This window comes from Crocuta crocuta, unplaced genomic scaffold (genome assembly GCF_008692635.1).
Source record: "Crocuta crocuta isolate KB4526 unplaced genomic scaffold, BGI_CrCroc_1.0 scaffold613, whole genome shotgun sequence".
Classification (NCBI taxonomy): domain Eukaryota; kingdom Metazoa; phylum Chordata; class Mammalia; order Carnivora; family Hyaenidae; genus Crocuta; species Crocuta crocuta.
This window is the reverse complement of record NW_027528880.1, coordinates 37615-51815: the sequence shown is the minus strand read 5'-3', so window position 1 is coordinate 51815 and position 14201 is coordinate 37615. Positions and strand designations below refer to the sequence as shown.

Here is a 14201-nt window from a genome sequence, read left to right as displayed (position 1 = left end):
CCCCCCCCCCCCCCCCCCCCCCCCCCTCCCCCCCCCCCCCCCCCCCCAAGCAAAGCATGTTCATCCTTCTCGCCGTGTACCAGAAACTGACCCAAAACACAGAAGACACCCTGCCCCCATCGAGGCGCAGGGAGAGGCTGCCATCTGGGGCTGTGTGCGCATGTCCGGCTGCGGTGTGGCTGGCGACAGACCAATTTACAACCCACGTTACAACAACTGCGTGAGAAGAGGCAGACCTGAGGCCTGCTTATATGAACACACGGACTATGGCATCTTGTAGATGTGTCCCATCCCTGGGCACAGAATACTCGGGTGACAAGAGGACCCCTAAAGCTAGCTAGAAACATCAAGGGTGGGGTGGGGCGACAAAAAAGGGACAACCTCCCCATTGTGTGGATGTACAACACTATACACAGCACCGAATATGTCACACCATCGAAGCGCCGTCTCTCGCCAGCGGTGTGCGCCTGGCATCGCACCCAGCATGAAATGCGCACGCTTCACATGCAGACGCTGCGTGGGGCGGAGGGGCAGTCAAGACGTCAGAGTTCATGAGAACTGCCACCAGCCCAACCATCCCCAGGGCGCCACGCCACCGCAAGGCTCTACCAAGAGCGCTCGTCCCTACTGCTGGTAGTTTCCGTACTGGCCCTGTAAGAGATCAAGACACACGTCATACTCCCGTAGTTAAGGCAGACCTCCCACCCAGCGCCCCGCAGCGGCCACCCGAGACGGGATGGAAGCAGGCATGGAGAGCAAGCAGGCCAACAGCTCTGCCTAGGTCTCGGAGCAGCACGACTGGCCGCTTTCCAAAGGCCATCGTCCACGCCTGTGGCTAACGGTTTCGATCAGAGGGTCAGCGAGGCTCCTTACCAGCCACCCCCAAAAAAAACCCCAAGGGGCCAAGCTCCCACAGGTCAGCAGCAGGGCTGGCTGCAAACTTGGGCTGGGACCCTGACGCAGAGCCACTCAGCCAGCCGTGTCTGACCAAGTGAGCGTACACGTACAGGTCATTTCCAAAAGCCTTAGTGGATCAGAGAATTCACATTATGGAAGAGACCCTGGCGGCCAATTCCTTCATCTCATTATTCCTCACGACCATAAGAGAAACCTTCGTCACGTTTTGACAGACACGACGGGTCTGCGCGTCTGAAGGCATCCCCGAATCTTGCCTGCTCGTAGCCATAAGGCCGCTGCTGCTGGGCGGACGGGCCCGTCTGAGACGCTCTGTAGCTTCCGTATTGCTGGCCTTGTCCTTGCTGGTAGCCGGAGTACTGCGAGGCGGCTCCCTGGGCAGGCCCTGTGAGAACACACAGCGAGCCGTGAGAATGACCCCCACAGCGCTCCCCGGCCCCCCGGAAGTGCCTGTAGCACCGTTCCACCCAGCGGGGCAGGCTCAGCGGAGCACAGAGCAAGGCTACCCTCGGCTCCTGTGCAGCTCCCTGGCCGGGGTGAACGGGCTGCTTCCCGGCAGCAGCGTGTCCGCCACAGTGGTCCCGCAAACCCGCGAGTTAGGCATCACAGCAGGTGTTGAAAACTCTCGTGTGTGAGGGAGGAGGAAGGCATTCCCGTGGAAAGTAAAGCGAAGGCTTTGGAAAGGACTGATAAAAGCCAAGGGGGCGCCTGGGTGGCTCAGTCGGTTAAGCACCGACTTTGGCTCAGGTCATGATCTCTCAGTTCATTAGTTTGCACCCTAAGTCGGGCTCTCTGCTTTCGGCAAGGAGCCTGCTTTGGATCCTCTGTCTCTGCTTCTCCCTTCCTCCCCCTGCTCGCATGCAGGCGCGCGCGCTCTCTCTCTCTCTCTCAAAAATAAACACTTAACAAAAAAAAAAGATTTTAAGGCCAAGTAATTTTTCAAAACATGGTTACTGAATTAGCCGTGGCTGTAAAAAGTGGAACACAAATCTCGGCCGGGGGCTTTCCTTCCTCACTGTGTGTCACGGTCACCTGTGAGCTCAGGAGTGAAGGCCCAGCCAGGCAGGCGGTCCTGAGGTGCAGCAAGGGCCGGGTCCCACTCAGACAGGCACACGGTTTGTGGAAGGACACCCTCTCATTCAGGTGGTAAGGACGGCTCTCACCATGTATTTTATCGTATCGTACTTGTTTATTTCTTTGTTAAATGTTTATTTTTAGAGAGACAGAGCAGAGCAGGGGAGGGGCACAGAACCTGAAGCGGGCTCTGAGCCCCGCGCTGTCCGCACAGAGCCTGACACGGGCTCAAGCCCATGAAACGGCCAGATCGTGACCTAAGCGGGTCAGACGCCCAGCCAACGCGGCCACCCAGGCACTCTCCTGGTGTATTTTATGACGACGGTTTGCCGGGCCGTCACGCGGTGGCCACGTCAGGCAGCTGTCCTCATGCGACAGCGGCACCTGGGCTCCGGTCTNGCCCCCCCCCCCCCCCCCCCCCCGCCTGTGGGCAGCACTCAGTGGCTTGCTTCCACCGACTGGCGGAGGGAGAGGAAGGTGGGACAGCTCGATGGTGGGGGGAGCAGGCGGATGTCCCTGGCCAAGTGACCACAGTCATGTTGATGTGGGATGAGAAGGGCCCTTCACCCCTGCGGTCTTTCCAAACCCACAGCCCAGGTTCACCCTGAAAAAGTTCAGACAAACCCAACCCGAGGCTGTCTGACAAACCACGTGTCCAGGCTCCCTCACAACTGTCACGGTCCAGAAAGACCAGATTTCAGAGATGCTGTCCCAGCCCAGGGGAGCCTGAGGAGACATGAGACTCAATGTCCTGTGGGATCCCAGATGGGCCCTGGGGCAGAATGGGACACTTGGGGAAACCCAGTGAGATCTGAATAAGCTGGGAGTCCTATCAACAGCAATGGGGCAGCGTAGTTTCCTAGTTGTGACCAGCACACTGCGGTCGGACAAGGTGGAAAACAGGGGAACTCTGTGCGCCTGCCACACGGCTTTGCTGGAAATCTAAAATGGGGGTCCCTGGGGGGCTCAGTTGGTTTAGCATCACCCTTCAGCTCAGGTAATGATCTCACGGTTCATGGGTTTGAACCCCACATTGGGCTCTGTGCTGACAGCGCAGAGCCTGCTTCCAATTGTGCTTCCCCCTCCTTCTCTGCCCTTCTGCTGCTCACGCTCTCTCTCAAAAATAAATAAAACATTAAAAAGTTAATAAGACCATTCCAAAATGAGCGTACTAATAAGCTTCACTGAACGAACGGCGGTGTTACCCTGCGTGGGGCCCGTGTGGGAAGGCGCGCCCTCCACCTCACCCCCTTACCGTAGCCTGGCTGCTGCCCGGGGTAGCTCTGCTGGTTGGGGTACTGCTGCTGGTACCCCGCCTGCTGCTGGGCTGCGCCCTGCTGGTACCCCGCCTGCTGCTGGCTGTACTGCGAGTTCCCTGTCAGAGAAAGACACACGTGGTTGGTTTCCAGAGACAAAGGTGGCTCTTCCCACCACTCACGACGTGGGCGCCTCAGAAAACCCTGGACCAACTCGACTGCTTCAGAATCTTCTTTTCCACAACAGGTCAAATATTCTATGACGTTTTCTCTTCTTGTCTTACCAGAATGTGAATAAATAGCCAAAACGAAAGTGAACTGAAGGCAAAGGCTAACATGAGTGTTTTGGGTTGAACTGTGTCCCCCCGAGAGGTGTGATGGATCCCTAACCCCACGCACCTGTGCGCGGGGTCTTATCTGGAATTAGGGTCTCTGCAGATGGGAGCAGAGAGGAGCAGGCTGTCCTGGACTAGAATGAACCCTAATCTGATGACGCGTGTTCCCGCAAGAGGGCCACATAGACTCGGACGCAGGGAGGGCCACGTGCGGACAGCAGCACAGTGGAGTGACGGGCCCACGAGCAAGGACACCCAGGACGGCCGGAGCCACCAGAAGCAGGGACAAGGGCCTGGGACACACCCTCCAACGGATCTCGGCCCCCTGGCCTGCGCAGCCCCTGTCACAGTGGCCCTGGGACACCGAGACAGCCAGAAGCAGCGCGTCAGGACAGCCCATCCCGGCAGCCAAAGCACAGGGCCGCGCACAGGCAGCTGGAAACACGCCGCGGCCACGCAGCCAGGAGGCCAGTGCGAGGAAGCGGAGACACTCTTACAGTCTCAGTGACGAAGTGCTTCCATGGTGCTCGGCGTGGGCCCCCACGGCACCGTGGCGCCTGGCTCGGCCGGCCGCACGTCACCTCCTCCCTCCTGGCCTGACACCAGCGCTCTGTCCGCGAGCGCCCTCTCATTCTACGGGACTGCCCGGCGCTCCTGTCATATGCCACCTCCCGCGAACCCCAGGACCAGCCACTGTGCCCCACAAGATGCCCCATCCCACAGTGGGATAATGTAATGACTGGAAAATTCTTTATTTTGGCTTCAACCTACCCCCTCACTGCTTCCCCTCCACGCCCTCCACCTCACGGGGCCAGGGGCCACTCACGCACATCCGGCTTCTCAGAGCACAACACCGCCCGCCTCTCATACCAGACCCGGCACAGCCACCCACCGTGGGTGACCCGGACCCTGTGACACAAGCATGAGTAGTGCCGGGCCGGGTCCAGACAGCGAGTCGGAACAAAACGCTTCCAGGGTCAGGAGGAAACCCCGTCTGCCACACCCGCCTTAAAAGACGTGACTGTTTTAGCAAGTCTCCTGTCGATTACGGGAGGCGAGAACACGTAACCTAAATGTGAGAGTATAAAGCCGTGCACTTCGAAGTTCAAAAGGCTGAGTGGCACGTCCGAATCTGTCTTTGGAGCAATCGTTTCTGCTAGAAGGTTCTTTCCTGAGGATCCTCACAGGGACACAGCAGCCTGGGCGGTGAGCAGAGGGTCCTCCCGGTGGTGAAGGCTGAGCGCTGGCGTCCCGAAGGTAGATGGAGAGCCCACGGCTGCGGCCTCGGTGCTGGCGGAGGAGCTCGTGCAGGGATGGCCCCGGATGCTCCCCTCTTCCTGGCAGGCAGAGACCCAGCGGCGCAGACCCCTGAGCCAACTCTACTCCTCACACATGGAGCTGTTTCTAAAATGGCCCAAACACGTGGATCTCTGGCCGTGTGGAGCCCAGCAGCTTGGGGGGCGGGTGGGTGAGTGAGGAGGCGGAATACAGGTGTCGCCTGCAGGGCGCCGACAGGGCTCAGTCAGTTAAGCATCTGACTCTTGCTCTCGGCTCAGGTTCGTGAGTGCGAGGGTTCGCTGCTGTCAGCACGGGGTCTGCTTTGGATCCCGTCTCCCTCTCTCTCTCTCGGCCCCTCCCCCATTCTCTCTCTCAAAAACAAACGTTAAAACGAAATCTTAAAAAAAAAGTGTTACCTGTTCCCCATCAGTGGCCAACACTCAACCACTTGACTAGTTCGTAAAAACAACAGGGAACATGAAGTTACTCATAAATAATTTTGCCTTGAGGTGGTTGGGATGTTTTGTTCTCTTGCCCGACACCCATCGTTAGGTTCCACATCCAGCCAGGGGTCATGGCCAGGTCACCGCACCTGCTCTGGGAAAAGGTGGGGGCAGCTGCCGGGGTAGGGGTGAGGACCTGAGGGGCTGTGACTGCACAGGCACGGGCCACCCCGGGGTCTCGGGAGCCAGACTCCCAGGACAAGAAGACTGGGTCTGAGCCTCGTTAGTAAGTGACACCCAAGCGTGGGGGCAGGGGGAGCTGCTGCGGGGAAATCCTTCTAACTGACTGCGGCCCAACCTCCTGGGCGCTTCTGTCGTACTCTCCACGCACCCGGTCATCGCCCGCCGCTCCACCGCGACTGAGAAACGAACCTGCGCCACGGGAGACGGTATGGCGGCTCTTCAAGAAATTAACCACAGAATCACCAGATCACTCGTAATTCTACTTCTGGGTATAAACGCAAAGGAAATGAAAGCAGGGACTGGAAGAGGCATCTGCACACCGACGTTCAGCAGTGTCATTCACCACAGCCGAGAGACACAAACAACCCACAAAGTGTCCGTCTGCTGGGGCACCTGAGGGGCCCAGTCGATTAAAGTGTCTGACTTCGACTCCCGTCATGATCTCAGAGTTCGTGGGTTTGAGCCCCGCGTCGGGCTCTGTGCTGACAGCTCAGAGCCTGGAGCTGCTTCGGATTCTGTGTCTCCCTCATTCTCTGCCCCTCCCCTGCTTGCATGCGTGCGCGCTCTCTTTCTCTCTCTCAAAAATAGACATAATTTTTTTTTTTAAAAGTGACCACTGAGTGGATGAACAAGGCACTTACACACTAGAAAATGATCCCACCTTCAAAAGGAAGGACATTCCGGCAGCTGCTAACACGTATGAGCCCTGAGAACGTTATGCTGACCGAGGTGAGCGAATCTCACCAGGACAAGTGCTAAATGACCCCGCCCTACAGACGCAGAGTCACACGTAGAGAAAGTGGGCGTGGGGGAGGGAGCCGGGGAGCCAGTGTCTGACGGGGGTAGCAAATCAGTCCGGGAAGACGAACAGGTTTGGGGATGGACGGTGGGGACAGCTGCACGATGTAAGTGTGCTCACGTCACTGAACTACACTCGGAAACGGCTCAAGAGGTAAATTTTGATGTTTTTAGCATAATTCTTTTTAAAAAACCACTGAAAACACCTCGATGTGCAAACTGCCTGTTTCATGTTTATTATTTGTGTTTCCGTCCCCAGGGGCCCTGCTACCAAACCTCACGCTGTCCCCACTTGGGACGTCCCGACCAGGAAACCTAGGCTATACACGGCTGCTGTCCCAGGACCCTGTGACTTCGCGGTTTTCTCTCCTCTTGGTGTCTCGCGGGAGCAGGGAGAGGTGCCTTCACTCTATGGGGCCCCTCTCTGAAAAGTTAACGTGCAAATTTCTTCCTGGTTGTGTCTGATGGCATCGTGTTGGTGGCTGGAAGTCAGTGTGGGTGGGAGCATTCACAGCAGGAAAATGGGCGCGTGCTAACTGGCTCTGTGGTGGCAGTCCGCTTCCAGAGCGTCACCGTCTCACCACCCCCCCGTGGACAGCCCCCAGCCCACGCTGCACTCGATCTGGCCAGCAGGCATTTGAAGAGATGCCCAGGCCAAACCCAGGAAGCCACACACCCACGTGCATTGCCCGCCTGGCTCAGGAGGAACATGGGGTGCCTGGACGCCCCCCAACCGGGTTGGGAACTCTTGAGGGTGCCCACCTGAGCTCCCCCTCCACAGATGGTGGGGTCTGTGCCTCCCCGACCCCAGCACAGGTGGTCCGACCACCCTGCCCGTGTCATGAGTGGGCACCCAGCGCCCGCAGCGGCCACAGGCACCCTGGGCCTCGCAGCGTGTGGGGCGTGTCTGAGGGGAGCCAAGGCCCCCGCGCGGCTTACCGCCCTCGTAGTAGTGCTGCGTGGACTCCTCAAAGGACCGGTCGTAGCTCTGCTCCGTGTACGACTGCTGGTAGGCGTAGTCCCCGTGTCCTGCAGGCAAACGCACACAGCCTGCGGTCAGCGGGGGGTCCAGGCTGCCTGTGCTCAGGGTTCAGTCGTGAAGTGAACGGGCCACGCCGTGGGGTCAGGAGTGCCCGGAGCCGGGCCTGGTCTGTTTCCCCCACACGCTGTCTGTGACGGAGCTTCCTGCCACTTCCTGGCCTCCGTTCCCTCAAGGTGCAGGCAGCCACCCTGCTTGGGGGGTGGGGGTGAGGAGTCCGTCTCGGTTTAGAGAGGGGAGACGGCGTATTCAGTGCCGGACACGTGACCAGGTCCGGCGGCCCTCATCCTGGGCACCGTGAGCCCTCAGGAGGCCGTGTCACCATTACCTGCAGTGACACAGCTCGGCCTGCACTGGCCTCAGCCGCTCCCAACCACTCACCCTGTGTGTGCTCTCTGCCCCGGGTCGCTCCCCCTGCAAATCCCACCCATCCTCTGTGACTGCTTTCCACGCTACCTCCCAGATCCCGAGACTATCGGAACGTGACCGAGAGGCGGCCACCACAGGAAAAGTCTGCAGAAACTAATGGAGCAGCAGACACAAACCGCCGGCTCAGGTCTGTCGCCTCTGAAGGCCTCTCACAGGGGCTCCTGCGTCCACCTTCTACAACAGTTAGACGCCCCGACTCGGGGACCGCACGTCCCAGTCTCAGCCTCCTGCTGCCGTTCAGGAAGGGAGACGAGAAGCCTCAAGCAGCTGAGTGGCCGTGGCCTGAGCCGGCAACTTCTCTCGGCAGAGGCCAGGGGTGCCGTCACCCCCATTCCCAAAGGGACTCGGGCCAGGGGGACTCCGGATGCTCTGCTGGCAGAGGGCAGGGGCGGCGCGGGCCTCACCGTCAGGGTAGTACTGCTGGCTCATGGGCTCCGAGGCGGCCTGGCTGTGTCCGTACTGCTCGCCTCCGTAGTACTCCTCCTGGCCCAGGTACTGCTGGGACGAGCCTGGGGGTGGGCGGGCACACGGGATGTGACCTCAGCACGTTCTCCTGTCACGGACGGCCTCCTCGACGCCCATACTTACACCCAACCACCCCAGCCCCTGCGGTGGCCCCTGCACCTGACTCAACCCCCTAGAGCGGCTCCAGCCTGGCCGCCTCCGGGAGCAGCACCGGCGCGCGGCCGTCGAAGTTTCGCCGGCCCCACGAGACCGCCACCGTCCTCGCGTGATCCCAAAGGCCACGCGAAGCCTCACGCCCCCCAGCTCCCCGGGCAGAGAGACGCGGCGCGGGCCTTACCTTGCTGGGAGGGCCGGTAGGGCGCCAGGGGCCGCTGCCCCATCATGCCGCCCCCCTGGCCGCTCTGGCCCATCATGGCCATGGACGACTGGCCCTGGTAGTGCTGGCTCCCGCCCTGCGCCGAGTTGTAGTGGGACGAGGCCGCCTGCTGGTGCATCATGGACACTGGGCGACACGACAGACCCGAATAACCCCGAGAAGCTCCCCAGGCGGCCGTCCTCACCCCCACCCTGGACCCCGGCCGCACCCCGACCGCCTCCAGCTCCCGGGGCCACCTCCACGCGCAGAGGAACACGAGTCCTGTCCTGACCCCTCGTCCCCCAGGCCGGTCCCAGAGGAGCCACGCCTCTGCCCCCGGCCTGTCCAGTGGTGCCGGCCCTGCACAGAACCCGCTAAAACAGCGCCGTCCAGCAGAATGGGGCGTGAGCCATGTTGAAACAGTGGGCAAACAGGTGAGATCTAGTTTAGTAATGTGTTTTGGCTCAAAATACCTAAATAACCTCATTTGGGGTCAATCAGTTAAACACCCAACTACTGATTTCAGCTCAGGTCTCGATCTCACAGTTTATAGGTTTGGGCCCTGTGTTGGGCCCTGCGCTGACAGCGTGGAGCCTGCTTAGGATTCCTTCTCTCTCTGCCCCTCTTCTGCTTGCTCACTCTCTCTCTCAAAATAAATAAACTTAAAAAAAATGTGCCTGGGTGCCTCCGTTGGTTGAGCATCTGACTTTGACTCAGGTCATCATCTCGCAGTTTATGAGCTTGAGCCCTGTGTCACGCTCTGCATCTCTCTCTGTCCCTCCCCTTGCTCAGAAAAAATAAGACATAAAACATATGTATTCTAATTTTCAGTATACAGTTAATATTAAAAGTAATCCAGAGAGATAGCTCACGTTCTTGCCGTCTGTACTAAGCCTCTGAAATCCAACGTATGATGCTCTGGGACAGCTCAACGGGGACCCGATGCTTCCCAGGGCTCAGCACCCCCACTCCCAGCCTGCGGGGCTCCCTTGGCCCAGCACTGGGGGCCTGCACCTTGCCCACTTCTGCGCTCTGGCCACACCACTCCCCACCCCGCGTGAGCCCGGTCCCGTCCTGAGGAAGGGCACATCCCGCCCCTCGGCACGGCCTTGCCTGAAGCTGCCGCGGGGATAGCCGGAAACCCCCCTCCACAAAGCCAGATGCCCACCTGGTCTGTTCCCACGGCCCCCACCCTCGAGAAGCCCCACGGGACCGCGTGCACAGCCTGCACAGATCTCGGAAGGCCCCGGGGCCAGTGGGGTGTCCTAGCGCCGAGCAGCGTGGTACCTGGGTTGGACTGCATGTTGATGTTGGCCCGTGACACGTAGTTGCCGATGGCGCCCTGGCCCTGCAGGGGCACACTCTGCGAGGCGGGTCCCGAGTGGCTGTAGCCGGGCCCCGTGCCGTGGCCGCTGCCAGACATGCTCATGGAGGTGGTGGGCAGCGTGCTCTGTGCCGTCTGCTGCATGGACACATGGTTCGGACCTGCCAGGAGCATAGGGAGGGGTCCTTAAACCCACCAGGGACCGCCTCTGACCGTGGGCCTGGCCTTGCTGCTGGACGCCCCGTGTTCCCTTCAAGCGGCGGCAGGGAGGGAGGCCGGCCCGGGGTCAGCAGCGCCGCAGACGGAGGAAACAAACACGCACGCTGACCGAGCACAGGGATCGGATCTTCGCCGTGACAGTAACAGCCCCTGTGGCTGGCGAAACGGTTCTCCATCCAAAGAGAACCTTTTCGTTCTCGTTTACAAACTGCACACGGAGCCCCATGTGGGGCGTGAAGTCGAGGCAGAGCAGGGGTCTGAAGTGCCTTTTCCCCTTTGCATGTGACCCCCGCGCACGTGTGCCCGGGCGCCGCAGCGCCCCTGCAGCCAGCGCCTCTGGGAAGAGGGCGCGCCACGCTCAGCCCCGCGGGTCACAGGTCTCTGCCGAGACAGCCGGGCACCGGGGAGCCCAGTCGCTGACGCTGTCGCCGGTGCGCCGGGTACTCACCGTTGCCGATCTGGCCCTGCATGAGGGAGGACGGGGGCAGGCCCGTGCCGATGGCGTCACTGAGGCTGCCCTGGGAGTGCAGGCCCTGGCTGGAGCCGCTCTGGGACAGCGCTCCAGGGCCCAGGTTCATGTTCTGGGTCGGCGGCTGCGGGGACAAGAAGGTAATGGGGGGGACGGTTGACCCAGAGGTGAAGGGACTTGGCGGTCCGCGAGAGCTACGGCAATGGTTCACGGACACCTGGCGAACGTCTGTGACCGACTGCGCTTGCACGTGTCGTCAGGTAGGCCAGGAGACGGCACACCAAGTGTTCTGGCAGAACATTCAGACCTTGAGTATCGAGCTTACCAACGCATACCCAGAGATTCAAAGACGGCCCTCCTTATGGGGACCCCCACCTCAGGGGCCCACCACACAGCACCTGCCTCATCTTACTCCACACCCCTGCCCCTCCACCTTGGCCCCAGCTGGCCAGGATTCACTGTGTGCCTCACCCATACCACCCCAGGCCCCAGGGCCTTTGCACAGACTGCCCTGTGCCTTAGCACTGGCGTTGCCATTGCTCCTCCGGTGTTCGCGCCCTGCCCCTCAGCAAGGCCAACCGTGATCAGGATGTAGAAGGCGACAGGATGTACGAGTGACCCCTGCACCCTCACTCCCCAGATCCAGACCAAACAGCAGCTCCATAGGGTCGGAAGCAGATGCTGTCTACACCTGGCCAACAAAATGAGGTTCCCAGCAGAAGCCACTGCTATCTCCAAGGTGAGGAGTACCAATTTCACAGACCAATCAATGTCGGTTTAACAATTTTACCAGCAAAACACATCTGGGCACTTATGATGTCACTTTCCAGGGGACTCGGGGGCATTGGGTTTGTCTGGGAACCTCCCCACCCACCGTGGTCTACATGGGCTGATCCTTCTCACAGCGCTGCCTTCCAGTCCACCATGCAGGAGGCGGCCGCTGCCGGACCCTGCCTTTGCAGCAGTGGATTTGGGAAAAATGGATTTTAAAAAATTAAGCAGAGGGACACCTGGGTGGCTCGGTCAGTTAAGCGTCCAACTTTGGTTCAGGTCATGATCTCGCGGTTCGGAAGTTCGAGCCCCGCGTCAGGCTCTGTGCCGACAGCTTGGAGTCTAGAGCCTGCTTCAGAATCTGTCTCCCTCTCTCTCTCTCTGCACCCCCTCCTCCCCTGCTCATGCTTTGTCCCTGTTTCTCAAAAAATAAACGTTAAAAAAAACTTTAAAAAAAATTATATAAAAAAAATAAAAATATAAGCAGAAAACAAAGCAAACTGACGTTTAAAACATTTACCGCACTGGGTACACCTCAGGGTTGTGTTGCTGACTCGGCGCACTGTCTGTTCCTGGGCCCCATTTTCAAACTTGCTCAGAAGGGTGCAGGGTAAAGAGCAAAAATCTCCTGTACCGCCTCCCACCGCTTCTACCTTTGCTTCCTCGGGGTCCCCTCCCTTTGCTACAGAAGCTGATGGCACGATTCGGACCAGTCCGCTCCGACTCTGGCCAACTGGGGGTCCCTTCCCCTTTCCAGGCTCCTATCTGTTACTTGGCTATTCCGGGTCACACGCTCAGACGGCTGCTCCCCAAACTGCACTGGGCGACCGTACTGGGCGATGGGGCCCACTGTCCCCCCCTGGCCCCCCGCAGGCACTCACGGCGGGGAGCAGGGACTGCATGTTCTGGTTAGAATCCGCGATCGTGGCCAGGTAGACGAGGTTCCGGTGCAGGATCTGCTGGTACCTGCGGGCGAAGGGCACACAGTGAGGCAGAGCCCGCAGGCCACCTGGGAGAAGTAAAGTTTCCCCAGGACAGCCTTCCAGCCGGGCCCGGGGGTGCTGACCCCAGACCGCGTCCAGGGACGTTGACGAGGCAGGCAACACATGGCTCTGCGCTGCAGGACAGGGCCAGGCAGGGAACAGGACCCAGCGAGTCCTGAGAGGGGTCCTGTCTGATGGCAACACCCCGGAAGGCCCTGAGGCGGTGGCCCGAGGCAGGGGCCAGCAGGCGTGCTCGGAGCTGCGGGAGGAGGAGGCAGAAGGCTGGGGGAGACCCGGGAGCGGGCGCCTGGGAACAAGCCCTCCGCCACCTGACCCGGGCACGGGCGGACTTGGGACCTCCCGCCCCCGCCGGGAGGAGGCGGGGAAGCTCAGTTCACCGCAGGGAAGGCCGGGCGCGCGTCACGCCTCCAGGCCGGTTCCTGCACCGACCACGCGCGTCCAGCCCCGGGGGGGGGTCACACGAGGCCCTACCTGGGGGCGCTCATCGTCCCCTGGTGCGTCCGCCAGCAGCCCCCCCTTCACTTCCCTCCACGCCGTCTCTCGCTCCTGAGGGAGCGCCCTGGGGCGGGGGGACGAGGCCGCCCTCTGAGGGCGCCCGCGGCCCGGCGGCCACTTACTGGGTGCACTCGGCCGTCTTGCCCTTGCTCTGGTAGTCCAGGATGCACTGGATCAGGTGGTGGTTCTCGTCCAGCATCTGGAGGGAAGCACACGGGAACGGGGACACAGATGTGCCTCCGGCGCCCGGCTGGCTGCAGGGTAAGGGGCGGAGCTGGGGTTGCCCCCTCAGGTCCGTGACAGTAACCGTCACCCGCGCGCAGGAGCGAACACTCTCCATGTCCCCGTGCTAAGCACGTGGGCCTCCGTGTGCAGGGCCGACCCCTCCCCCCAGAACCCCGGGGCGGGCCCCAGGCCCTCCCACCCAGCTGACGACCACCCGGCAACCCCCAGCCGCCAGCTCGCCGTGCTCCGGGGCGCGTGCGCCCGGCCGGGGTGGGCCGAGTCCCTGTCTGGACGGCTGGCCAGGCGGTCCTGCTCGGGGGAGGCGGCTCGCAGCCCTGTGGGGCGTCACAAAGACCGACGAGAGCCAGCGCTTCAGGACGGCCACGCCGGGGGGCAGCGCCAGGGACAGTCTGGGGGGACCCGGGAGGAGGTGATGGAGGAAGGCCTAGTGGGGGTGGGGGGGTGACGCTCGCAGGGGTGAGCCACCCTCCAGCCGGCTGTGAAGAGCAGGTCCCTCGATCCCTCCCGAAGGAGGGGTGGGACGGAGCCCAAGGCAGACCCCGCTTTCCATGGAAAGGTCTCTATGCGGAAGCTCAAGGCGAAGGAAAACTCTATGGCTTCTGCCCTCAACGACTGCCGGTCGCCACGGCACAGGCTCTTCTGGGCGGGCTCAGCGCCACAGGCCCCTGAACTAGAGGAGGGGTCCCCTGCTCGCCACTGCGGGGAGGGCAGCCCGCCCTTCCTCCCCGTGCAACGCGGGCTCCTCCCGGCACTCTGACCGTGGAGTCCTCCTCCAGAGCTCGGGGCCGATCCTGTCCACGGAGGGGAGGCCAAGGCACAAAGGGCCTGACCGGGCCATGCTGCAAGGCCAAGTCTGCCCTGTGGCCTCGTGGGCAACCGTCCCTCAGCCTCTGCAACCTCGGGCTCGGTCTCTCCCTCTCTGTTCTAAGCTACAGCTCCATCCTATCTACACTCCCCCGTCTGCACTCACGTGGGGGCAGTGGAGGTGGGCACTGCGGGCCCAGGAGCCGCCGGGGGGCCTGTTGCGGGCAGGGGGCGGCGGC

At 61.2% G+C, this 14201-nt stretch overlaps 1 protein-coding gene across 2 annotated transcripts in view; it reads right to left on the bottom strand.

The window, feature by feature from the left end:
- Window positions 1-49: 49 nt before the first annotated feature.
- Window positions 50-14201, bottom strand: part of SS18L1 (SS18L1 subunit of BAF chromatin remodeling complex) — a 22197-nt gene continuing 8045 nt past the window's right edge. Inside the window, exons 2-12 of one of the 2 annotated variants that reach the window (XM_077756829.1) lie at window positions 13035-13111; window positions 12295-12379; window positions 10622-10766; window positions 9918-10115; window positions 8613-8777; window positions 8215-8319; window positions 7282-7371; window positions 3245-3364; window positions 1173-1300; window positions 610-651; window positions 50-513 (exon numbers count right to left, since the gene is read on the bottom strand). In XM_077756829.1, the coding sequence (XP_077612955.1) occupies window positions 625-651; window positions 1173-1300; window positions 3245-3364; window positions 7282-7371; window positions 8215-8319; window positions 8613-8777; window positions 9918-10115; window positions 10622-10766; window positions 12295-12379; window positions 13035-13111 (1140 nt within the window). In that variant the 3' untranslated portion in view covers window positions 50-513; window positions 610-624. Of the gene's footprint in view, window positions 652-1172; window positions 1301-3244; window positions 3365-7281; window positions 7372-8214; window positions 8320-8612; window positions 8778-9917; window positions 10116-10621; window positions 10767-12294; window positions 12380-13034; window positions 13112-14201 lie in introns of both variants that reach the window. The other variant, XM_077756828.1, reaches the window with a different exon arrangement.